The sequence below is a fragment of the Fringilla coelebs genome (assembly GCF_963513975.1).
Source record: "Fringilla coelebs genome assembly, chromosome: 8".
NCBI classification, from domain to species: domain Eukaryota; kingdom Metazoa; phylum Chordata; class Aves; order Passeriformes; family Fringillidae; genus Fringilla; species Fringilla coelebs.
Window position 1 is genome coordinate 22,920,805 of NC_140066.1, and position 25,026 is coordinate 22,945,830.

The 25,026-nt window shown below is 62.6% G+C and overlaps 5 protein-coding genes across 6 annotated transcripts; 2 read left to right on the forward strand and 3 right to left on the reverse strand.

The window, feature by feature from the left end:
• Nucleotides 1-558: 558 nt before the first annotated feature.
• Nucleotides 559-6,861, reverse strand: GOLGA7B (golgin A7 family member B; the record flags this gene model as incomplete). Its single annotated transcript, XM_084210435.1, has 5 exons — nt 559-663; nt 777-878; nt 1,027-1,179; nt 1,565-1,690; nt 6,805-6,861. The coding sequence occupies 5 exons, from the start codon at nt 6,859-6,861 to the stop codon at nt 559-561; spliced, it is 543 nt and encodes a 180-aa protein (XP_084066561.1).
• Nucleotides 6,862-9,104: 2,243 nt separating this feature from the next.
• Nucleotides 9,105-11,148, forward strand: SFRP5 (secreted frizzled related protein 5; the record flags this gene model as incomplete). Its single annotated transcript, XM_084210587.1, has 3 exons — nt 9,105-9,636; nt 10,327-10,404; nt 10,808-11,148. 3 exons carry the CDS (start codon nt 9,105-9,107, stop codon nt 11,146-11,148), a joined length of 951 nt encoding a protein of 316 aa, XP_084066713.1.
• A 3,593-nt stretch (nt 11,149-14,741) lies between these two features.
• Nucleotides 14,742-19,276, reverse strand: ZFYVE27 (zinc finger FYVE-type containing 27). Its single transcript, XM_084210535.1, has 11 exons — nt 19,009-19,276; nt 18,859-18,929; nt 18,602-18,788; nt 18,338-18,433; nt 18,036-18,148; nt 17,192-17,322; nt 16,761-16,832; nt 16,241-16,385; nt 15,890-15,936; nt 15,334-15,415; nt 14,742-15,111 (listed from the first exon to the last, which is right to left on the reverse strand). The coding sequence occupies exons 1-11, from the start codon at nt 19,203-19,205 to the stop codon at nt 15,047-15,049; spliced, it is 1,206 nt and encodes a 401-aa protein (XP_084066661.1). The 5' UTR covers nt 19,206-19,276; the 3' UTR covers nt 14,742-15,046.
• A 1,433-nt stretch (nt 19,277-20,709) lies between these two features.
• On the reverse strand, nt 20,710-23,114 carry MARVELD1 (MARVEL domain containing 1). The gene is made up of 2 exons (XM_084210133.1): nt 22,222-23,114; nt 20,710-21,685 (listed from the first exon to the last, which is right to left on the reverse strand). The coding sequence occupies exon 1, from the start codon at nt 23,111-23,113 to the stop codon at nt 22,586-22,588; it is 528 nt and encodes a 175-aa protein (XP_084066259.1). The 5' UTR covers nt 23,114; the 3' UTR covers nt 20,710-21,685; nt 22,222-22,585.
• On the forward strand, nt 22,936-24,556 carry AVPI1 (arginine vasopressin induced 1). Of its 2 annotated transcripts, XM_084210132.1 has the most exons (3): nt 22,936-23,032; nt 24,079-24,373; nt 24,454-24,556. In XM_084210132.1, the coding sequence occupies exons 2-3, from the start codon at nt 24,090-24,092 to the stop codon at nt 24,512-24,514; spliced, it is 345 nt and encodes a 114-aa protein (XP_084066258.1). In that variant the 5' UTR covers nt 22,936-23,032; nt 24,079-24,089; the 3' UTR covers nt 24,515-24,556. The 2 variants fall into 2 exon arrangements, with proteins under 2 accessions (XP_084066258.1, XP_084066257.1); XM_084210131.1 differs by lacking the exon at nt 22,936-23,032 and having other exon boundaries at nt 23,662-24,373.
• The last annotated feature ends 470 nt before the right edge of the window (nt 24,557-25,026 follow it).

Here is a 25,026-nt window from a genome sequence, read left to right on the forward strand (position 1 = left end):
CCATCATGCAGAAGAAGCGGCACCAGTGCTCTGCCAGGCCCCCTGAACGGCGCACGAGCAGCAGCTGAGCCACACCACAGCACCACGGGCAGGCTGCCCCTAGGAGGGGATGCAGCAAGAGCTGTCAGCCTCTGTGAGTGCGGGGTTGTGCGTACCCCGCTTAGCGCTGCCTGAGGCTTTGCCAGTCTGAGCGCTCCCAGTGCCTGGCAACAGGGACACTGCCAGCTGGGACTGCCCCTAGCAGGGCAAGCTCCTTTCGCTTGCGGCAGGGGCGGCAGCACCAAGCACATGGAGGGCTGTAGGAGCCCCTCGGCAACAGTTTGGCTCAGTGGGAAGCACCTGGGATGCCCCAGTCCCTGCCCACAGTGGGTCCGAGCAGGGGCAGACCCAGTGCGGGGGACAAAGAGCAGATGGAGGTGGGCAGCCCCACCGGGTAGCCCCGGCCTCCCCCTGCTGCTCTCCCCGGGCTCAGAAGCGGGTGCTCTGGTAGTGCAGCCTGCGGAGCTCGGAGAGGCCACTGTCCCGGCAGTACGAGTCCCTGCAGGGACTCCCTGCCAGTCACCGGCCCCCCGCCCCGCCACCACCGCCACCGCTGCTGCTGCTGGAGCTGCCGCTGCTGGAGCTGCCGCTGCTGCACCGATCCTCGTAGATGGAGATCTCGATCTGGACCCTGCTAAGGATCATCGGTGAGATGTGCCAGCCCAATTGCCCAGAACCCATGCCCAGTGTCCCTTCACCCTTGCCATCCCCCAAGCATCCCGCTGCCCAAAGGATACGACCCTCATGCCACGCTCCAGGGGGTCAGTGAGCAGCAGCCCCCGTGGCGCATAGATCTTCTCATTCTGGTCCTGGATGTACTTGGAGATCTTCTTCAGGACCTGTCAGCATAGAGAGGGACACTCAGGGCCTGCCAGTGTTGCTGTCTACTCTGGCCTCCAGTCCCATGTTCCCTGTGACACCCCTGAGCCATCCCTGTGCCCACTGCCAGCTGTGCCCATCCCTGAACCCTCCCTTGCATCTCAGCACCTTCTCATAATGAGTCTCCATGCAGAGAAAGATGAAATAGGCAGTGGCACAGGCCAGGCACCCCTCGAGGTATGAGCTGCCCCCAATCTTCTCCGCCTCGGCGTAGAAGCCATTTAGGGTTTTCACAGTTTCCTCAAAAAGTTGCCGCTCAATCTAGGACAGAAACTGGGGTGAAAAGGAGTCTGGCCAGGGACTGACTCCCTGCACCACCTTGTCCCCTTTCCTGAGGGGACTTGGAGAGCACTTAACCCTCCCCTCCCTGCCCAGCTGATGCCTCAGCTTGCAGGCCCCTGCCCACCCCCCATCCATACCAAGACCTGCTGTGCCTGCAGCCTTCAGCAGAGCCTCCCAGTTCCCAGGAGCACAAAAGCCCTTGTACACCAGCCAAGCAAGCTGTGATTGCACACACCCAGCAGCACTGGCTGGCCCAGGGCCATACAACTCCCCATAAGTCCCCACACCTTTAGATCCTTCTTCCTTCTGAGTCTCCATAGGGCACCTCCCCTTGCCGCCCCTGACAACCTCTCAGACTCCCTACCCGGCTCTCCAGCTCAGGGGGAAACTTTGTCTGGAACTGGCACGTGGTCCCGTCACTGTAATCCCGCTGCACAAAGACCTTGGTGGCCAGGGACGCGCTGCGCCGCAGCTCCTGCAGGCTGTGCACCTGAGGGCAGAGAGTGAGACGGGCCTGCAGCCAAGGTAGCTGGGCATCCCTACTGGAGGGCTGGAGGCCGGGGGAGCAGCGCCATTCCCCAGTGTCAGGGGCTGCAGAGAGCCCCTGGCACAGGCTGTGTCACACCATGAGCACAGCTTGGCACTGGAGGTGCGGGGTGGGGAGCCAGGGGAGGATGGTGGCAAGGGGAGGGTGCTGTGGCAGCCCCCTGCTTGGAAGGAGGGTGAGTGCATGTGCTCTCACCTTGGGCTGGTGTCTGGTCTCCCCCCCAGTGGTTCCTGCATGCATGAGCATATGTCACCAGTGGGCCATGAGCCGGGGAGGGGACAGCCCCCTGTCCCCAGCAGTGCCCAGAACACAGCCTACCCAACAGCTCCCAGGCTCTCGAGCAGGAGCAGGGACCGGGCAGTGGAGCTGCAACAGTGGCCCAGTGGGTGGGCAGGCTGCAGTGGGGTGTCCTCATGAAAAGGACAGGCAGCACCGGCAGCAGATGCTAAGCCCTGACTCCCCACAGGGTGTGAGAGCCCGTGCCAGCCCCCGAGCTCCAGCCTGTGGGGCAGCTTTGGTGGCTAGAGAAGGGGATGGAGGCACCAGGTTGTGCCAAGGGCTGGCATCAGGCCCGTCCCCACGCTTCCTCTGGGTGATATGGGGCTACTGCCGGCTCGATGCCCCACAGACTGTCTGAGGCTGTTCCGGGTCCGACCCACGGCACCTGGGAGAAGAACCGCCAGTCCCAGAGCCCAACCCAGACACACTCCAGCCTTCACCAAAGGCACCCTGCAGCCACCCTGCACCCCACACCCCTTCAGCCCCCTCACTGGCCTTTCCGCGCCCACGGAGCCCTCGCAGCCCCAGCCCCACACCGCTGTCCCCACGGGCCCCGGCCCCACGCTGTCCCCCCGCAGCGCAGAACCCGACGCGGACGGAGCCCTGTCGGTGCCGCTCCCCGGCAGCGCAGGGCGGCGGGCAGCGCGGGCCGGGGGAGCTCCGCCGCAGCCCGGCCCGGGGGTGCCGCCGCCGGGGCGCCCCCGCCGCGCCGCCGCTCACCCACCTCCGTGGCCATGGCGCGGCGGGCGCCGGGCCGGGCTGTGCCGTGCCGCGCCGGGGGGACCGCACCGCGGCGGCGCCGTGTCCGGGGCCGTGCGGAGCCGCGCGGGGCCGGGCGCTGTCCGCGGTGCTGCCGAGCCGAGGGGCGGAGGCGGGCCCGGCCGCCCCGTGTGCGCAGCCGCCCGGTCCGCCGCGGCCCGCCCCGAGGCACCGGGGATGGGCGCCTGCCGCCACCGGCACGGAGCCCCTGCGGACGGCGGTACCGGGTGCCCCGGGGCTGGCTCCGGAGAGGGGCTGCGAGGGAGGGCTGCCGCTGTGCGTCCCGGGGGTCCGGCACGGCGAGTGCCGCAGCCCGGGTATCTGCGGGATGCGGCTGTGGGTCCCTGGGGGGAAACCTGGCTGCCGAGTCGGGGCTGCCGGAGGTTACAGAGGGTGTGAGCGGCCGTGAGGCTGGCCCGGCGGGGATTTGGGGAGCCGACCGTGGGACTGGCAGACCGCCGTGCCAAGGGACCTCATCTAAAGCTGTTTGTTTGCGAAGGAGTTGCAGCTGGTGCTGCGATCACAGCGCGGGCAGACATCAAAGAGCAGAGCTAACGAATTCCCTGTTATCTCTGCCCATTGACAGCTCAATTAGAGCCGGAGAAATGCCAAACGAGGGGAACAGAGGCTCTCCCGGGAGGCGAAGAAAGGGGGCTCCCAGCTGGGGCTGTGGTGGGCGAGGGATGCAGTAGCTGGGCACAGGGCCCTCAGCAGGCAGGAGAGCAGCCAGCCTTCCCTCGGCACCTGGGCCATGCTGGAGGCAGCGCCGGGCCCTGCCGTAACATCTGCTCTGGCAGAGAACATGGCTAAGACTGATAACTCACAGCTAACTCACAGCTAACTCACAGCTAACTCACAGTTAACACACAGCTAACACACAGCTAACACAGCTAACACGCAGCTGACACAGCAACATGCCATAGCCAGCTGTCTGCAGCACAGGGGTAGCTCTGTCTGACTCTTGCTCCCAGCTCTGAGCAGCAGCCCAGGCTTTGGGCAGAGCAAATAGGGGCAGGGCCTCGGAGTGGTTGGTAGGCAGCCCCCTTTCTCTGGAGCATGGCAGGGTTTGTGACCGAGGCACCAAAGGACACATGCAGTCAGGGACCCCAGCTGGAGGGCTCATCTTCCCCACAGACACAAAGCTATGGATTCCACAGCTTTTGGGGAAACCTGCTGCTGCCAAGGTTCAGAGCAACCCTGCCAGCCCATACTTCAGAGCAGTGAGGCACACCCTGCCTCGAAGGTGCCACAAAACCTAGGGACACCCCTTGAGAGGGTGCTGTGTGAAGTCTCCCGTGCACCCAAACACGTGCATGCACATTGGCACAGGCACTCGTGCATGCACCCGGATGCCCACATCTGCCTGCACACCCAGGTGCACATAAGCCTGTCCCCAGATGTCCCCAGAGCCAGACCCTGCATGCCATCTCCTTCCTGTGCTGCATGCCACTGCCACGTCAGTGCTGGCCTGCCCGCCTGGCAGGTCCTGCTGGTTGCCATGGCAATACTGTGCCTGCCAGGAGATGAAGTTTGCTCTCCTATGCTGCAGTGAGGGGCCAGGAGCAGCCGGGGGATGAGCTCTCCCTGCCATCCCAGGCTCTGACCATCATCCCACATCCTGTAGTGTTGCCCCAGGGTTGTCTCCTCTAGCTACACCAACCCAGCCCAACCAAAGAGCTTTTGGTTCTGGGCTCCATGTGCCCTGCTGTCTGCATGTCAAGGTGTGACATCACAGGGTCATGCCTTCTGCCAGCCATACTGCCCAGGAGGTAGCAGCAGAGACAGCAGGAGCTCGGGGTAGCCTCAGTGTGCTGCATGGCCCTGCTGCCCTCCCCAGACCACTGCACTGTGCGGGGGCCTGACAGGGCTCTCACCCTTCTGCTCCCTCTGCTCGGCCCAAAGGGGTGATTTTTCAGGCTGCCCAGGAGCAGGGATAGGCATGGCTGGTGCCAGAGCTGCCTTTACTCCCCTGCCTGGCTCTTCCCGTGCGCCGGGGGTGAGGCAGCTCTGACCTGTCTTGCACACAGATCTCTCCTTGCCCCCGGCCCTGGCTCCCCTCCCCGAAGCCCTGCCCCTGGCCCCATGGGACAGACCTGGGGCACACTTGGTACCACTATGGCCAGCAGGCAATGTGCCTGGGCCCGTGACACCACGGCAGGCACGGCCCAGCAATGCCCCTGCTCCATGCCCTGCGCTTGACTCCCAGACCAGGACCAGGGGGTGTCCCCTATATGTCTCTGGGTGCATGGTGCTGCACCTCATCCCAGCATCTCAACCCTCCCTGCAGTACAAGGATGACCAGGGTCTGTGGAGGACAGCTGGAGCCCTGCAACCAGTCTTGGATCAACCCTTGTGGTTCCATCCTGCACCCACTGCCTGCTGAACCCCTCTCCAGCCTGTCAGAGCTGTCAGCAGCTCCAGCTCTGCTTCAAAGGGGCCACAGAAGGGCATGGCAGCTGTTCCCCCTAGCACTGGAAGTGCTTTCAGTAATGGTGGGGAGCATGAGCTCACCATCCCAGTGAGGACAACGGTGACATTTGGGAGGCACAAACACAGCATGATTAGCTGATAACCTTTCATGAGAGATCCCAGGTGTGTGCACCTGGGAGGGAAAAGGGAGGGGGACGAGGCCCCCACACTGTGAGCCTCTGGAAAACAGCTCCAAATGCTCCAGCCTGCCCCTTCACACAGGACAAGGAGAGTGCCCCAAACTGAGCCCAACTGACCCTACAGACTGGGCACCCTGAGTGTGGACACCCCTCTGTGGCACCTGCAGCCCAGCTATGTCCATCTGAAGGGTGGTTCCAGGACCCTCATTGCACTGGGAGCCCCTGCAGAGGGTTTGGGCAGCCCCCCAGCACATTCCACAGGAGTCCACAGGCTGGGAGACACTGCATCCTCCTGCACACGGGCAAGCAGAGGAGGATGTGGTTTCAGAGCAAGGTGCCAAGGTCTGCCGTTAGCAAAGGTGCCAGCTGGGAGCAGGGACTGTGCAAGGATTGCTCCCACACCGCGCACGGGGCTGCGGTGGGAGCAGACGTGGTGGGGTGGGGAGGGACAAACAGCACTGCAGAGAAGGTCCCCACGCATGGTGCCACGCTGTGAGGGAAAGGGACCCCTCCTCAGAGGGTCCGCACACTCGATGTGCCCCCTCCTTGCCCTGCTGGGTAGGACCGAACTCCGGGGGCCGGGATCGGGGTGTCCGGCAGCGAACAGGGAGGGTCTGTGTGCGAGCTGGCAGGAACTGGGCAGGGCCAGGAGGTGCTGGGGGGGCTGGGAGGGCGTCGGGGCAGTCTGGGATCCGCAGCTGGGCCGGGAGCGCTGCCAGCACATTCCTGGGGCTGCCGGGCAGCGGGAGCGTGTGTGGGCGCAGGGCAAGTGCACGGCGATCGCTGACCCGCCCCGCTGCCCGCCCCGGCGGTCCCGCATCACCCCGGGCAGCCTCGACCCCACGGTGTCCCCAGTGATGCCCCAGGCTCCCGGGGCCGTTCCCAGGCAGGATCACCCCCCGGAGCCGTGCTGCCAGCCCAGCATTACCCCCCGGCCAGGCTGCTCTCCCGGAAGCTGCTGGACGCCTGGCACACGTGTCCCTGCAGGGACAGTGCCAGTGTGCCGTGCCGTCCCGTCCCGAGACTCGGCATGGCCAGCCGCGGTGCGCTCCGGCCCTCTCCCAAAGGCCCCTGCTCCACACTGGGTGCAGCCCAGGAACCAGTGCGGGACTGGGACAGGAAGGGTGAGGGGATGGGGAAAGAGGGGGACGGGAGGGAGCCCACCCACCAAGGCCCTGGGGATGCATCTCTGCAGGCAGAAACAAGGTCGGTAGCACCCAAAGCTGCGGCAGCAGAGTGGGTGGGGATACAAGGACGAAAGGAGGCGGCCGGGACCCTGCTGAGCTGCTCCTTTCCTGGGAGCCTCCTGCTTCCCTGCTACAGGACCTGCTCTGTGCTACAACCAGGCACGGTCCTTCCCAGGGAGGGTCCGGAGTGTCAAGGGTGCCCCCCCAGGTGATGTCCTCTTACTGTGTCACCCTGGCTGGCCGTCCCCGAGGTCCCCACCGCAGAGGGGGCAGCCCCCATGGCCCCGCTTCTGGACTCGCTGCTGTGACAAGTGGCACAGGCAGTGACACAAGCAGTGGCACAGCCAACTTTCTGGAGTGACAGGAGCAAGTGTCTCTCTCACAGACAGCTGCATGGGTGCAGAACGGGCATGTGGGCACTGGAGCAGGCTGTGCAGACGAGAGGCACGGAAGAGTGTCTTGGGTTCATTCCCTTCTCCGGGGTACAGCCCAGATCAGCCGGGACATCCTGGGTGGGAAAGGGTTAAGGAAGCAACGCGAGTGCAGCAGGGGCTCCCCAGAGCAGAGGCACAGACTCAGCTCGGAGGTAAGGCTGCCAGGACACCCCACGGTGGGGGGAGCAGGGGGCAGACACTGCTCTTCTGGGGCAGCCCTGCTCCCCGCAGCATGGCCAAGAGGTCACTCAGGGCTCTAATGAAGGCGTCATGACAGATGAAGGGCCTGGGGCAGCTGGCAGGGAGACCCTTGCTCAGCCCCAGCCTCGCCAACCCCCTCACCTTCATCTGGTGTAGTGCCAGCTGGCACAGAGGGCTCAGCAGCGTCAGCACCTTCCTGGGAGGAACTGGGAACTGGGGGTGGAGGCACCAGACTGGGCCGTGTGATGGGGCAGGCTGACAGCCAGAAGCTATGGCTTCATGGTCAAGAGCAGGACACTGCTGGCAGGGCCACAGAAACAGCCCAGGGACATGGCACACCCATGACTGTGCTCAGCATCAGCATGCTGGCAGCTCCACCCTGCACACCCGGCCTCCCTCTGCCTCTGCCCCCCGGCCTCACCAGCCCCTTCCCAGCCCAGCTCCCATGGCAATTACACCCTGCCCAAGCCCATCCATCACGGATTAGCTATTTTCTATCAGCATTTATCTCCAGACAATCTTACTCCTGCTGTGACAGCCTGATGCCTCGATCACCCTCCCTCCTGCTACCAGGCAGCCCTGATAAGAGGCTGCTGTATCTTATCGGGCTCCCCGGCAGTTACACATTAATGGTGCCATCTCCGGGCCAGGTGGGATGAACCCAGCCCACCCTCGGGCTGGAAGCAAGCAGCACTGGGTGATGCAGCGATGGCTGCTGAGCACAGAGGGCATGAGCAGGGTGGGCAGGCTACAGGGAAGGGCAGGTTGTGCCGCTGAGGTTCTCAGCATTGCCCCAAAGCAGATGTACCCCACCACGGCTGGGGGGACAGTCCCTGCCCCCAGCCCAGGGCAAAGAGCAGCTGCTATCACTGCCTGCACTGGACTGTTTGCTCTCTCGCCCATTAACAGAGCTGCCTTATCCGGTGGGCAGGGGCCAGCAGCAGCCCAAAGCCCGTTGGCCAGGCAGGGGCATCGATCATGGGAAAGGGAGGGGTGCCCCAGATAACCCCTGCAGACAAATGGCATTCTAATGGGGTCTTAAGCCTTGCACCCCCCATCTCCAAGGGGATAGGGGAATGTCATCCGGGCAGGACCCTCACGTCACTTGGGCTCTAGCTTTGCCCACACCCTGAGCACTGGGCAGAGCCTGGGTGCAAGCCCTCTGCTGGAAGGTGTAATCCCAGCTATCCTGTGCCAGCAGACCATGCACTGCCCGAGGTGCATGCTGGCAGAACCATCCATAAGGAATAAGGACCCCGTGCCCATGGCAGAGCATCATTGATGGCACACCTGGGCACAGGAGCCCTCCCAGGGCTGCTGCGTGAAGCTTCTGGGGTGTCCTCTTCCTTAAACCCCAGCACCCCAAGCATATTGTCTAGGGAAAAAAGAGTGGGGAGTGGGGTGACACAGGAGTAGGGGCGGCACAGGGTGGGAAGCAGGGCCCCCTGCCCCGTGTCAGAATATGCCTCTGGAGTGCCAGGTGGGATGGGGGCAGTGGGACTGGTGAATAACGGGGGCAGCTGATGGCCACAACACCTCACCATGGGACAGGCGAGCCGGCCCTTCTAGAAAGCATCACCCTGGCGGCACACCGAGCCAGGGTGGACTGGGGGGGTGCTTGCAGGGGGGCTCCCTGGGAGGACGAGGGGCATTGGAGCACCATGTGCCGGGGAGGGAGGGAGGTGGCAGCGGTGCGGGCAGACTAGGGGGAGCCGGGGGCCAGCCCCGGGGGGCCCGGCAGGCAGAGCAGATTGGCTGCCGGCGAGGTCTCCAACCTCCTTAGAAAGGGCAGCGAGCGTGGGAGGCGCTAAGGGAGCAGGCAGGGTGCCGAGCCACGCTCCCGTCCCGCTCGGCAGCCGCGGCCGGCAGCGGCAGGCGCGCAGCGGCGATGCCGCAGGCGGGCATCCACCCGGGCTCCCGGGGCACGGCGCTGCTGGCCCTGTCGCTGGTGCTGGCAGGGTCCCTGGGCGGCGGGCAGCACTACGATTACTACGGGTGGCAGCCCGAGAGCCTGCCCCACGGGCGCTTCTACGGGCGGGAGCCGCAGTGCCTCGACATCCCGGCCGACATGCAGCTCTGTCGCGACGTGGGCTACAAGCGCATGCGGCTGCCCAACCTGCTGGAGCACGAGACCATGGCCGAAGCCAAGCAGCAGGCCGGCAGCTGGGTGCCCCTGCTCGCCAAGCAGTGCCACACCGATACCCAGCTCTTCCTCTGCTCCCTCTTTGCCCCTGTTTGCCTTGACCGGCCCGTCTACCCCTGCCGCTCCCTCTGTGAGGTGGTACGTGACTCCTGCGCCCCCGTCATGGAGTCCTACGGCTTCCCCTGGCCTGAGATGCTGCACTGTGGCAAGTTTCCCTCCGACCACGAGCTCTGCATCGCCGTCCAGTTTGGGAACAGCAAAGCCACTCCGCCACCAGGTAAGTGGGAAGGGTGCTGTAATGGGCTGGGAATGCATGTGGAGCTGCTGCACAGCCATCCCTTCACCCCTCAAAGCACAGCCCCGGACGCCAGTGTTGGCCAAGGACTCTCTGCCTGTAACAGGGCAGGAGCGGGCACAGGATCAGCTTTGTCTGGGCACTCATTGCCCAGGAGCACTGTGCTCCCAGGTGCCTGCGCAGAGCTGTCCCAGGATGAGGAAGGGCACGGGATGAGGTGGGAGCCGCTGGCCAATCCACCACAGTGCTGTGTCCCTCTGCTGCCCCTGGGTCCCGTGTCAGCAGCGAGAGAGTGTGCTGCACCTGCGGTGTCAGCCCCACACTGCTGCTGCAGGGTGGCTGTCCTCTCAGCCAGGAGAGGGGACATCACCCAAAGGCAGCCTAGTGTCGGGGTCAGGTCTGTGACAACCTTTAGGCTGGGACCACCCTTACTGTTGCTGTGCTTCCGAGTGCCAGCATCTGAAGGGATGGTGCCCCCATATCTCTTCCCCTCCTGGGGGATGACCCTGGACAGCAAGGTGCTCTGTGCCTCTCTGCATCACCCCAGCACAGCTACACCCCTAGGGAGCAGAGGAGCTGCTGGGGCTCTTCCAAGCATGCCCCTGAGGAGCTAGCCCTGGTGACAAGTACCAGCAGCATGAAGCTGTGACAGTAACTGGTCTCTCACCACAGTGTCCAAGATCTGCACCCAGTGTGAGATGGAGCACAAGGCGGATGGCATGATGGAGCAGATGTGCTCCAGTGACTTTGGTGAGTGCTGGGGTCTCCTTCTCAGCCCCTCTGGACAAGGCTCTGCCTCCCCTACATCTGACAGCTGGGGTGGGAGTTGGTCAGAGGGTGGGGTTGTATGGGGACAGCCCCGTGGGAGACCCCTGAGCCATCCCCTTGGACCCTTCATGCCTGGGATGGGTGCACCACAAGAGAAGACATTGGTGGGGAATAGGGGAAGAAGACATTTGGGAGGGTCACTGGGGGGCCTCTGCTGGACCCCTGCCCAGCAACCCCTTTCCCCTCCCCACACAGTAACTTCCCCAGAGACCCAACCCAGGGATGGGCTGCACCCTGTCCTGCACAGGTGCCTGGCCCAGAGCCTCCCCTCCCCAGCACCCAGCAGGGCTCCTTCCCCCAACCGTGCCCCGCCTGCCCCACACAGTGGTGAAAATGCGCATCAAGGAGGTGACGGAGGAGAACGGGGAGCGCCGGCTGGTGGCTGCTCAGAAGAAGAAAGTGCTGAAACTGGGCCCGCTGAAGCGCAAGGACACCAAGAAGATGGTGCTGCACATGAGGAACGCAGGTGCCTGCCCCTGCCCCCAGCTCGACAGCCTCAGTGGCAGCTTCCTGGTCATGGGCCGCAAGGTGGGCGGCCGCCTGCTCCTCCTGGCCATCTACCCCTGGCAGAAGCACAACAAGGAGATGAAGTTTGCAGTGAAGTTCATGTTCTCCTACCCTTGCCCGCTCTACCACCCCCTGCTCTATGGGGCTGGGCAGCACTAGGGCTTTTTGCCCTTTCCCTGCCCTTTCCCAGAACTCCTGCACTGGCCCAACATCCCACCCCTGGCTTCTCTGGCTGCACCCCAGGACCTCAGCTCTGCTCACCTCAGCCCCTTGGTTGTGCCCAAGAACCCAGCTGTGCACCTGCAGGATTCCCTGCTGCATTTGTGGGAGCCCTGATCCACAGCCAGGACACCTGTCTCCTCCCAAGTGCCCTACTCTGCACCCCTGGGACCCTGTTCTGCTCCAAGGATCCTGACCCCTGTCCAGGAGCTTAGTCTGGATCCAAGACCCTTGTAATGCATGCTTGTGAGCCCTGGTCTGTACTGGACACCCTTGTCTACTCCCAGGTTCCCCACTCAGAAGCCCAGAGACCCTTGCTTTCATTTAGGATCCCTGCTTGGCCCTCTTGGCTACATCTGGGACCCCTACCCTGCAGCCATGTCCTTTGCCCAGCTCCCTCATGGTGTGCCGCAGACCCTCACCCCCCCCAGTCCCTATTCCAGCCCACCAACACATCCCATGCCCTCACCTGGAGCTCACGTGCCCCCCTGGATTATCTCACCTTCCAGCCAGAGATCCAGCCCAGCCCAGGCAGGGCCCTCTTGCCCCTCTGTTCCCACTGACTGACTCCCTCCCTCCCTCCCTCCCTCCCTCCCTCCCTCCAGACCGAGTGCCCAGAGCTGCACAAACCCTTCCTGGGCTCTCCCATTCCCCACAGCACATGGCTCAGTGTGTGAGGGGGGTCCACCTCCAAGTGCCCCAGACCAGCCCTGCTGCATCCCTCACACATACCCTGCTGTGACCCAGCCCACGCACCCCTTGCCCACCAATGCCACAGTAAATTATTCCAGCCCAGAGAAGTCTGTGTGCCACTCACTGCAGCTCATGGGTAAGAGCCTCTTGGGGCTCCCTCAGAGACCCCAGAAGAATGGGAGGGGGGTCGCAGTCCTGCCCACTGAGTGAGGCATTCTGAAGGAGTGAGGTCACCTCAGGATCTGGCTCTATCCCCACTCCAGGTGCTGTGCCCAGAGCCTGAACCTGGGCAGTCCAGCCAAGCCAGGGGATTCAGCTCCTAGTAGTCACAGGCATCCCTGGAGACTCAGGCACCCCTGCCACTCCAGGGGTGGCCTGGCAGGGCATTGAGATGAGTAGGATGGGGGGACAGGGCCATCACTGCTGCTGGAGCCCCACAGCTGGGTTTGGCAGTGGTTTGCCAGGGAGGTTTCTTTGTCACCGCGGGGGATAAATCCACGGTCTGGGAGCTCACAGCACGTGTGAGAAACCTGGCGCTGAGCATCAAAGGGGGCAGACACTGGACCCAGGCCGCCTGCAATCCTGTCCTCCCCACACCATATCATCCGAAAGTCCTCTCTGCAGCTCCCTGCCAGCCCTGCTTGGCTGCCAGACCTCCCATGACACAACCTCCAGCCTCCTCCAAAATGATTCCTAGGGCCACCTACCTGCACTAGCCAGGACCCTCCCAAAAGCCCAAGGAGCAGGGCAGCCCTCAGCCCAGCCCCTCTGATGACAGCAGGGGCTGTCCCTTACTCAGCTGGACTCCCCCAGCTGCCCCCCCCAGTCCCAGCCAGCAAGGGGGCAGCTTGAGCGACCCCATCATTCCCGCAGAGCGGACTCGTATCCACCTGTCCCAAAGGGTGAGGGGGCCCAAGGTGGCTGCCAGGACATCCCCCGGTGCCTGGCTGCCTGACACTGTCTTCTCTTCGGAGCTGGCCCGGCCTCAGGGAGCTCCTGAGACAAGGACATTGAGGCTGGAGGATGTCTGCACCCACCCTCTTCTGGCTGACAAGAGCACTGAGTGCCTGCCCTGCTCTGGGCTGACCTCTTCTCCCTCTGCCCTCCTTGGGCATGGCCTTGGCCCCACTGGTCAGCCTCCAGAGCCCAAATCTCCCACTCTGGCCCCACAGCCAGCCAGGAACATGGGGCAGCCAGCCCCTGCCCAAGCCTTGCACCAGAAATGGCCACTCCTCCCTGGCCACTGGGAAAAAAAAAAGGGGAAAAAATTCAAATATTATTAGGTTTGTTCAGAGCTTGACTGCAGAGCACACTTCTATAGGAATAAACACTGTCAATTACGACATTTTATTGCAAAACTTAAAAAGCGTAAATAAAACCCCATCTCCCACAGCCTAGGTTTATCTGTAGCCCTCTGTGTTCTGTGTCATTAGCCTCTTCCCAGAGAGTGTTCAGACATACATGGCCATAGTGCTCATTGCTTCAAGTGTTTTCTCTAGAAATACAAGTGGCTCCTCTGTCTCCCACTGTCAGCTGACTGAGCAAGCTGACCCCTCACAGCCCCTCCCAGCCCAGTAATATCCCATTGCAGACACCCTCACAAACACAGCCCCCTCCCCAATGTTACAGCTGCTCCACTGCCCCCACTTACTGCTCAGCCCTCTGCACACCAGTCCCCTGCACACCCAGCACAAGCCAGACACACTCATCATCAAATGCCAAATCCAGCTTTTCTCCAAATTTCCATGTGAAGGAGTTTATGAGCCCACAGCCAAGCTAAGTGTTGAGGCTGCCTGCCACATAGGAGCTCCCACACCGGTGGGATGTAGAGCCTGCAACAAGGTCTGGGTTCCAGCAACTTCTCAGACTAGTGGGCGTCACAGCCTGGTGGGCACTGGCCCCCCAGATTCCCTGGCTTGGGGGAAGCTGCAGCTGGCTGGCAGGGACCCAGGCCATGGCTGTTCCCAGCTGCACAGCAGCCAGGGTCACATTCCTGGGATAGCTGGGAGCTTTGCTGTTCACACAAGGAAAGGTCATCCTTGTGCACACAGGCAGCTGGTGGGACCACCACCCGGGGAGGGCAGGGGAAGGAGCAGCCACAGGAAGCAAAGGAAGCTCAGTAGCTCCTGTCAGAGCTGAGGTGATCCCTGGCTCCAGCCCAGCAGGATCCAGCCCTGGCACAGCTGATGGACAGCTGCACACAGCTCTGAGCAGGGAGCAAACAAGGCTACGGCAGGACAGAAGATGGGAATTCCAGTAAAGCATGGAGAGCTGGTGGCACAGAGCACCACTTCTCCAGAAGCACCTGCAGCACAGCAGGGCCAAAGCCACAGAGGTGTCAGAGTCACCTGGGACTGGGACAGCTTTTACTGGTATGACACGAGAGCCAGCTGAGGACAAGAGATTTATTGATCATTCTCTATATGCAATTATATATTAATCTGTAGTAGAAAGCAGCAGTCACTAAGTGCACAGAGCAGCACCAACTCCTGCCTTTTGTCACACTGGAGACCCAGCCACACAGCCCCATCCAAACTCATTCTCTTTCCTCCTCCAGGTTACAGCCAAATTCAGGGGTAAAAGACTAAACGTGCAGGCAGTGAGGCTGAGGAGCACAGGAGTGACTAGCAGAGTCTCAGGTGAGCCAGGATGAAAGACCTAGCTAGTCTAGACCCCAAGGGATGCAGGAGGAGCTCTGAATTGATCCCAAAAATACAGTCACTTATAGCACAGTGCTGGGAAAGTTAGGGACAGAGCCCTGAGGTTGTTCTGCCCCACCCGGGAAGTGAAGGCAGGACCAGGAGTACGAAGGATGGCTCTTCCATCACTGAGCCAGGCCCAAGGGCCTGGGCAAACACGTGGCAGGGCACAGCAAGTGCCAGAGAGCACCCAGGGCTTGGAGCAGCTGCAGGGATGGGGCACAGCCGTGGGCAGTGCTCCACTACAGCGACCCAGCTGGTGCATGGCAAGGAAGGCTGGTCCGTCCAGCCTGGCGCTGGCAGGAGGAGCACAAGTGCAAGCATCCTCTGGCAGGGGAATGCCATGCTGGGATCCAAACACTCCAGGCTCCCAGTGGCAAGGGTGCCTGCCCGCTGTCCCAGGTGTCAGGCAGTGCAGGACACAGGAGCTGGCTGGGCCTGTTTCATCACTTGATGAGCACCTGGTTGCAGAGCGCGCACACGAACACTGTCTCCTTCTGAGCCTCCGGGGCTGGAAAGGAAAGCAAATGTCAGAGATGATCCCCCTTTCCCACCATGGGCTAGGAACCCCACCCACAGAGCTGCTTTGAGAGCTGCAAAGTCATCTCTGCTCTTTCCCAAGCCAGGCTGTGCTGGGCACATCCTACCTACCCTCCCCAGCAGGACTGGGGCAAATACCTGGGCAGGCAGAACAGAGGGAAGCAGAAGTTCTTCCCTCCACCCTTCAACTCACCCGTGGCTCCCATCACAGCCTTGGGGACTTTGAAGGAACAACACCTGGAGCAGAAGCTGTTCCCACAGTTACTGCAGCTCCGCTGTGGAGAAAGATAGAGGTGAGACCCAAATGTGTATCAGACTAACCCAGGAGTAAGTGAAGGGGGCCAGAAGTCTCTACCTCCTCCTGAGAACTGCCCACAGACTGTGTGCCAAGCATTGCATACAGGGCTCAGATAAGGCAATAGGTCATTCCCACTTAGCAGACCCATGCTCTACTTCACCACAAAGGCCACAGGAAATGGACTAAACCAGGGCACAGAGCAGGTACCTTCTACAATAACACAAGGGTTTGGCCTGAGGCAGCTTCCAAAGGAGTAAATGGACAAATGCTGCACAACACAAGGGATCCCTGGTGCCATTAGGTATGTGACAACACCCAGCATTTAGCTGAGGTCATTTGGGCTGTGACCAAGGCCAGACACCTGAGCTGCTGGAGAAAGCTGAAGCCAGACAATAGCAACACCTCTGCCCCAGGTGCAGACAGCAAGCTGGGGCAGAAGCTGAAGACTCACCCTCTTCTTGAGCACAGAGAAGGTGGCAGCACAGCCCGTGCAGTTCCCTGAAAGAAAGAGAGCAGAGGTCATGCAGCGTTCTGCTGCCTGGGGCTCCAAGTGGCACAAGAACATCTATAGCTGTTGTAAAGGCTCAGCTCTGAGATGACATTGCTGCACCTTCCCGTTCTTGCCCTTCCCAGGAGTGCTGGACCACTCTCCCCATGGAGTAGAAAAGGTCACTGGAGGTGTCAGGACAGCCTAGCAAGCACCACACCACCCTCTCCACTCCCAGTCCTACAGTGACCACTGGAAGCAGCACAGACCCCAGGCTGCTGAGCTCCCCCAGGCAGCACATGCTCCCCAACTCACCGAAGTTGTTGCTGGGGTAGCGCTTGCGCAGGCGCTCGGTCAGGCGGGACACCTTGCTGCGGATCACCTCGTTTTTGCTCATAAAACCATTGTCTGGGAGGCTGAGGTCAAAATCTGCTGAGCACTGAGAGCCCTCGTCATCCTCCTGCAGAGAGCAGAGCCAGCTGAGCACAGCAGGGTGGCTGGGGGCACACTGAGGGCTGCAGGGAAGCCCACGCCAGAGGCAGGCACCCAACAAGCCGGGTGCTGCACCTGGCATTTCTACAAGCAACCAGCAAACCAGGCAAAGCTCCAGCTGGCAGGAGATACCACACCTTGGCATGGCAGTACTCACCATGACCAGCAGCTGGTTCTCCTACTCCCGCAGCATGGGACAGAGAGTAGAGTGAGCACACACAGAGTCAGAGTCACCCAGCCCCATAGGGACTCTCTCTGAGCACCCAGTTTGCCCAACAAGGTTTTTGTCTCTTTCCCACCTCAGCTGCCCTGCAGGCACAGCCCACCCCAACCAGCCTCAAACCTCAATTGCATCTTTGAACTCTTCATCAGGTTCTGCCTCCTCTGCTTCCTCCACACTGCCAGGGGTAAGGTCCTACAAGAGATTCACAAAGCTAGTCCTGCTGTTCCCCTGCCTCTGTTCAAAGGTGGCTCCACATTTGTGGGCAAGTTCCAGGACAATGGATCTGGCCCCAGGCAGCCTCACAGATGACACAAGTGTCAGAAGGTGAGGTGAGCCCTTGCCTCCTCAGACCACATCCTTACATGGGGCAAAAGGACTGAGCCAAGCCCCCAGGGCAGAAAGCAGCATCCCAGTAACTCAGGAGCAGCTCACAGGCTTCCAGCAAAGCTGGCAGCTGGGAGAAGTTTGTGTGTAGAGGGGCACAGGCATCGTCAGACCCAAGGGAAGACTCTGCAGCTCCCACCCTACTGCCAGCCCTGCCCCTATCTCACCTCTGCACTGGTGGGGGTGGGGGTCCGATCTGGGGCTGCAGCTGGTGGCAGGGGTTCAGCAGGTTCTGGAGTGCTCTCGAGAGGTTTGGAGCCCACACACTGCTCGATGGAGGCCTTGAGCTCCATTATCACTGGTTAAGAGGGGAATACAGCTGGAGTAGGGTGGCATTTCTCTACTCCCAGCCACATCACACAAAAGCCAACTACAAGACCTGATCTCCAAGGTTCAAGGTGGGGCACTGACACATATCATTCACTCATCAGATGTCCTGAGCACTCCTCTGTTCACACATCAACATTAGGGAAGAAAGGAAGCCCCCACACCACCTGCCTCGGCTCAGGACAGGGAACAGCAGGGGCCAACATCACAGCTCAGACACATCCAACACTCCTCCAGCATGAGCCACAGAAGAGGGCTCTTCTCCCTTCCAATGGCATATTTTCAAGCCTGTGTCATATACCGCCACAGGCACTGAAAGTGTTTGAAGTCCTGAAGAGCAGGGTCAGGGATCAAGAGAGATGGAGAGGCTCACACACAGCCTGCATTGACAGACCCTGGTTTGCCACACCACAGAGAAGAGAAGGAAATGGCACCTGGACTGGAACACACATCAGGAGAGACTCTCACCTCCAACAGCTGAGTCCCGGGACCATACCACCCACCCTGGGCTGCTGAGCACCACCCCTAGGGCATCACTGCCTTCACGAGGGTTCAGGGTCTACGGGAGAGCCTGATACAGGACACTGGGCTCATGTGAGGGAGAGGTGCAGGGAAGGATCCCTGGCTTCAGAGGGCCCTTCCCCAACCCATCCCACACAGGGCACTTCCAGCCAGGTCTCATACCTTGGTAGAACTGGGTGTTGCCCAGAAAGAGGGTGCTATTGAGGATGGCCAGGACCCAGCAGAGGGGCAGCAGGTAGAGGACACAGATAGAGCCCAGTAGAGCCCCATAAAACCTGTGGAAAGCAGCAGGATACTGTGGTCAGGTCAGAGCAACTCACACAACAGCATAAAACGCCTTCCTTCATCTGGCATTCCATCTGTTCTCTCCAAGTACCAAACAAATCAAACACAGCACCACAGGCCTGGCTGAGCCCCTCTCCCCACCAAGCCCACCACAGGGTGCCTGACCCAGTACTACTCACTGGGAAGAGACAGTGGGGTTCTCCCAGTACAGCACACGGTACACTGCCTCACAGCTGCAGCACATCCCGTTCAGAAACCCCTCCAGCTGGATCAGGCTGCAAATGAGACAGTCACAAAAAAACCCCAGAAACACGCACCCTCGTTCCCCACATTCACACGGGTTACAGCAGCTAAACTGGCAGGAGCCCCCACAGCCTCCAAGAAGCCTTTCTGTCTGCAGAGGCCGCCACAGTCCCAGCGCTGGGGAGGCCCCAGGGACTCACAAGGTCTTGACCTGGGCGATGGCCTCCTGCCGCGAGAGCTGCACCTTGCGCAGATCCTCCCTGCGGATGCTGTGGTACCTCCTGCGCACCAGCTCGGGCTCCGAGGGCCGGGCCCGGCACGTCTCTTGCAGGTAACCCAGCAGGGCCGGCACCGCGACCAGCAGGGCGAGCACCGAGTACCAGGCAGCTGGAAGAGGCGGGACAGCGTCAGCCCCGAGGGTCCGGGAACGGGAGCAGCCCTGAGCCCCGAGACGCACCTTGGCCGAGGGTGAGCAGGAGGAAGTTGATGCCGAGGCAGACCAGGAGAGAGCACACAGGCCGCTGCCACCTGCCGACAGGAGGGAACGCCAGGGACATGAGACCCCGGGGACGGTCCCGGTCTCGATCCCGGCCCAGCCCGCACCTACCGGAGGAGGGAGCGGACGCCCTCGGCGGCGTCCCGCAGCGGCTCCAGGTAGAGCTCCAGCCGCCGGTAGCTCCGCACCAGCTCCAGCAGGTCGAAAGCAGCGGCGGCCTTGGGCGGCGACGGCTCCGGCGGGGCCTCAGCAGCTCCCGTCGCTCCTTCGGGGCCGCCTGCCGCCCCGTCCCGCTCCACCGCCTGCATGACGGGACCGGGAGCGGGAGCAGAGCGGCCCCGCCGCGCTCGGCCCGACACCGCCGCGCGCTCCCGTGACGCGGCCGGGCGCGCCGTGAGCTCCGCGCGCGGCCAATGGGAGCGCCGGCCGGGCGCGCCGGGGAGCCCCGCCCGCGGGGAACGGGAATGGGCCGCGCTCGGCGCTCCGGGCCCGCCCGGCTCCGCCCGCGCTGCGTGCCAGCCTCCCGGCTGGGGCCCGCGGGCTGGCACGCCCTGGGCTTGAGGCGCGAGGCGGAGTCTCGGTGGGCCCGGTCTAGACAGAGGGGTCGTCCCCGGCCCGGTCACGATTCGGGTCTGCTCTGGTGTAGGGCTCAGTCACAGCCTGGATCCGGTCCCAGTAGGGCTGGGCACTGATCCGGGTCTAATCTGGGTTCAGGGCTCAGTCTCAGTCTGGGTCTTGGCGTGGCCTGCATCCAGCTGTGTCGGTCACGGTGGGTTTGTCCCCATGAGGTTGCCAGACCACCGCTCCCCGAGGAGAAATCAGGGAGCAGCCTCACACCCGGAGTCCCTGGAGGGGAGCAGCATGTTCCCCACAGGCCCCGTGAGCGTGGCTGGCGGCTCATTCCCTGCCCCTCCATACCCCCAAAGCAGCCCAGCCCTGGGTGCACTGGCACTGTCCTGCCCAGCAGCCTGCAGCCCTGCTTGCAGTGCTCGGGGCACCATGGGCTGTCCTAAAAGGTGCTTGCAGTAGAGCAGGGATGCTGGCTACCAGGGATGCTCTGGGGATCCTGGATTTTGTCGGATGCCAAAAGTTGTAACCTTGTTATAACCCTATGCTGGCTCTTGGACAATGAGGGTACAGTGCTGCTGACCGCCTGCAGCCTCTGATGAACGGGGTATGTGTCCTTTGGGCAGAAGGCTGGGGACCCAGTGACACCCCAGCTGCAGGTCCAGGTCCCAGACTCAACTCTGTCCCAAGAGTGCGTCCCAGAGCTGCAGCCAGTCCGGGGAGATGCAGGCAGCCCTCCACTGGCCCCTGACCCACCAAGGGCCAGTCAGTGTGTACATGACTGCCCATGGTGCCCTGGGCAGACAGAGGGCCCTTTCAGCACCGAGTGACATAGCACTCAGGAATGCAACTACATCCTGTCCTCAGTACATCCCATAGCCAGAGCCCTGGGACTTGGCCTCCCTCTGCTCTGTCTGGAGCCCCATGTGAGCATCAGGCTGTGCCCAGTCTCTGGACATGCAGCAGGGCCAGGGATAGCCCCTGTCCCCAAGGGCAGAGGCTTAAGCCTCTCTAGTAGGAGCAGTGGCTCAGCATGAGGGAGCCTGCCTGTGACCCCAGAGCACCCCAGGACTTCATGACTATGGCCAAAGACTCTAAGCAGAGAGGCCCCAGGGTGCAGGGCTACAGAGCTGGGTGTGACCCCAGCTCAGACCTCATACCCAGCAGGTCCCAGCCCCAGCAAAAAGCCCCAGACACCCAGTGAGCGCCAACATTGCTTTATTTGGAAGGTGAATCCATTGGCACCTGAAAAAAGGATGTAGGAGGATAGAGCTGGTGTGACAGATGGCTGCAGAAAGCTAGGGGAAGGCACTTGTGGTGGCAGAAGCACCGAAGGCATTTTGGACAGCCTAGGCCAAGGGCTGCACCAGAGTAAGGCAGAGGCAGGTGGTGTCAGGGACCAGCCTTGACACAGGGCACAGACAGCATGTCCTACCCAAGTAAGGGGTACATGGCCTGGGGCTTGGCAGGGGGCCCTGAGCATGATGGGGTATGCACTGGGACAGCACATCATGATGGAAGTGGTGACCCAGTACCAATCGCAGACCCCTTCAAGGCCCCAGGGGAATCATGGCTGCTGCTCTCCACCTTAAAAAAGGTGCCAGGGAGCTCCAGGCAACAGGCAGCTGTGGCCAGCTGCTGGGGACACCCATCTCACTGATCTAAGTCTACACAGAGAATGGAGCAGACCCTCACTTGGACCAGGAGCAATAGAGACCCGCCTCCAGACAGGGTGAGGAGGGCTTGTGGCAGGGCAGTCCTGGTGTGGCACTGCTCCAAAAATTCTGTCTCTGGTTGCCCGTTTCTCTAGTCAGCCCTACATGGCCTCATCATCATGGCTTGGCACCTGGTGGGTTCTGGAGGCTGGTCCAGGGCTGGGCTGGCTCCGGTGCCAGTGTCCTCTTCTGTTCTCCAAGACAGGTTGTGCTCCCACAATGCCTGGCCCCAGCTCCACCATGGCCAGAGTGCCAGCACAGCCTAGCACTGCCATGCTGCAATGCTCACCCTTCCCTTCCACCTCACCACAGTCTCCAGGCACTGCCCAGTCCCAGAGAGTCCAGAGATGAAGATTTTCCAGGATGATAAACCAAGTGTGGCAGAGACAGGCAGGGCTGCAGGCTGGTCTCCAGAACCATCAGCGAGGCTGTTTCTGTCCCTTTTGGAGTAGTCTGGCTCCAGGGCTGGTCCAGTGGCCCTGGGTGGCTTGGAGCCACAAACCTCTCTGCAGGGACAGCAGGAGGAGAGAACAACCCCATGACTGGCTCCCCTCAACCTCTGGGGCTCCTGGCCCCATCCCAGCACTGCACGAACTCCAGGGCTGGAGGAATTTACCCCCTGCCCAGGGTCACAGAACAGATTACAGCTCCGCTTGTCCTTCCCCTCCCTCCACAGCAATAGAGGCCTTGCTGCCCTGCTCAATCTCCAGAATGGACTGGGGTGATGCTGGATCTGGCTGTGCAGTACCTGGGTGTCTCCACACCCCTCGAGTGCAGGGCAGGGAGGCACTGAGGCCTTTGGGGCTCCAATAAGATAAAGGATGTTTTCAGGCCAGACAGAAGGAGGGGCCCAGGCTGGGGAAGCCAAGTTCAGAGCCTCCCTTAGGGAATTGTGGAGGCGCCATGCAGCTGGAATGGCAAGATGGGACTGCCAGTAGGTCAGGGGGGTTTATGCCCATCCAACTCCACTAGGCACTGCTGCCCCCAGCTCAGCTCCCCCAGGCCAGTCCCCCCTCTACCCCAGGGAAAAGTCAACACCCACCTGAGCATGCAGCATCTGCAAGACCAGGGGCAGGGGATTTTGGCTTGAGTCCTAGGGGGGCTCCCAAAGATAGGAATCCCTCTTAGGGGCTCTCCATTTGGGTCCTTCCACTTCCAGTAGCCTACGTCTGTCCAGGGCTGGGAGAAGGGCCTGTGTAGTGGCTGGGTGTCCACGCTGTCTTGGTGCGCTGCAGGGAAAGCCGTGCTCGGCGAAGGCCTCTGTCTGTCCATCCATCTGTGCAGGAGTCTCTGGAGCAATTGCAGTGCAGTCAGCCAGGAGGGAATTGGGTGGCAGGGTCATTTCATCCCAAAGACAGGCTGTGTTCTGTCTGCAGCTGAGAAGGGGAGCCAGGTGGCACGGGGTGTCAGATGATGTCTCGCTGGTCCTGGCAACGCCGCAACAGGCAATAGAGCCCAGAGAAGAGGTACAGGCAGGCAGTGATGCCCCCGCAGATGGAGGCGCTCAGGTAGGCACTGTAGAGGCAGTGCTGGCTGTAGCCCGGCAGGTTGCAAAAGCTTCTCTGCTTGGCCTTGTGACCCATGATGCCGGTGGCAGCTGCGTAGAGCCCCACACCCAGTGCCAGGTCGTGCACCAGGTTGGTGAGGAGCCAGCGGGAGCCCAGCCAGGGCACCAGCTCCCAGCGCCCCAGCAGGCTCAGCCCGAAGAGGGCCAGGGTGAGGAGCCAGATGAGGACGGCGGCAAACAGAGCGAAGTGGGCCGCCCCCTCGTACTTATGAGCCGCTACCGTCACCCAAAAGGCAGCGCCCAGAGCCAGCTGCCCCAGGCGTAGCAAGCCCAGCGGGCTCCGCAGGTAGGCGCGATGGAGGCTGAGAGAGCCGCGGGCCGGCGGCCCCGGGGGCGGCGGCACTGTCGGGGGAGCCGTGCGGGCCATGGCGCGGCCCTGCCTACTCCGGCGCGGCTCGGGCGGGACTCAGGGCCCCGGCAGCGACTTCCTCCCTGGCTGTTGCCAAACATCTGGCTCTTAGCGGTCCTCCCCGCGCGGGGCCTCTTTCCTCCCCGCCCCGCCTCCGCGCCCCGCCGCACCTCCCGCCAGCCCATCGGACACCCGAGGGCCGCCGCGGATGCGCCGTCGGGCAGGAACCGCCGCGCCCCTCCCGTCCCGCTGCCGCCGGGCGGGCCACAACGCGGGGCGCGAGGGGCGGCGGGAGGACGTGGGAGACGGCGACCGATTCCGGCGGCGGGACCCAGGGACAGCGCACCGGGACCCCGTGCGGCGGCCGGCGGGGGGCGCGCCGGGGTTCCCCTTACGTCACCCGGGATTCCCTTCAGAGTGCCGAACAGCGTGGCCCCGCCCAGGGGCGAGGCCTCGCACCCCGCCCGTGACGTCATCTGCGCCACGTGGCCTCCTAGCAAAGTGGGGTAGCCGCGCCCCTCGGCGCCGATTGGTCGCTGCAGCGGGAGACGGGCGGGGATTGGTGAGGGGGCGGGGCCGGCACGCAGCGGGTGAATGAATGGGGCGCGCGTCTGTGGCGGGACCCCGGCACGGTGGCGCGAAGCGGGTCCGGGAATGCAGCGGGCACCAGGCGGAGCCACCACCGCCAGGTCTGTGCGAGGGGCCGGTGGGTTCGGGGCAGCGTCGGAGCGAAAGTGGGTCACGGCGGGGCCCAGCGCCCCGGGCAGGGCGGGACCGGACTTGCGTGCCCCGGCCCGAGCCGGGGCGTCTCCCGCGTTCCCGGGCGGCCACGCCTGTGCGGCTGGCCCCCTGCCCGGCATCCCGGACCGCCCTTAACCCGACGGCCCCCGTTCCTCACCGGGGATCCGCGCCGGATCCCGGGGGAGGCGGACCGAACCGGGCGACGAGACCGCAGCCTGACGCCGACTGTTCGGTGCTCGCAGCGGCCCGGACCATGGGCACTCCGGCCTCGGTGGTGAGCGACTCTCCGGGACGAGAGGCGCCCGCAGCCCGCGCCCGTAAGCGGGCCTCGGCCAACATCTTCCAGGGCGTGGGGCTGCGAGAGCTGCGGAGCCTGTTCCGGAGCGGCGGGGCCGAGCGGCCCGAGGAGCGCGCCCGCCTCGTCTGGCGGTACGCGGGCCAGCGGCGCATGGCGCGAGCCCTGCGGCGACTTCGGCGACGACGAACAGCCCAGCCCGGCGGTGGGATGGCCGCGCTACGGCGCTTCGAACACCTTCGGTAGGTACGGGTCGCGGAGGCGGGGCAACCGGGGTAAGTGCGGCCGGGTCACGCCGCTGACACACACCTCTTGCCCGTAGGATCGCGGAGAAGAAACTGGAGGGTGACTGCGGGGCCAAGACGGGCCCGGGGTCCATGTAGCAGCGCTGAGCGGCTGGGCCATGGCGAGCAGCCTTCCAAGGATCCTAAGTGTACTGGGCAGGGTGCAATGAATGGTTAATAAAGGGTGGACAGTGGTGGCTGGCTGAGGCTCTGGTTGTGTCCTGCCCATCCGTGAGTGGCAGAACCATCGTCCAGGCTGTTGTACAGCACCTAGTGCAAGGGGAACAGCCCCACACCACAGGTGAGGTTGGAACAGATCTGTAGGTCATCTGTTCCAGCCTCCCTGCTTAATCAGGGTCTAGAGCAGATGTCATAGGATCGCATCCAGATGGTTCCTTCCTGAGTATCTCTTCTGAGGGAGACTCTGCAGCCTCTCTGGGCAATCTGTTCTAGTGCACAGTCACATAGTTACTGCCCTGGCACAGTCACAGGGACAACTGAAGAAAAAGCTACATGCTGCCCTTCATGAAAAGGAACACTAGGAAGAGAGAATAGACATTCTCCAGGGAAAGATTTCTCTGCTGGAAGACCAGCTGGCCAAGCTGGAAGAG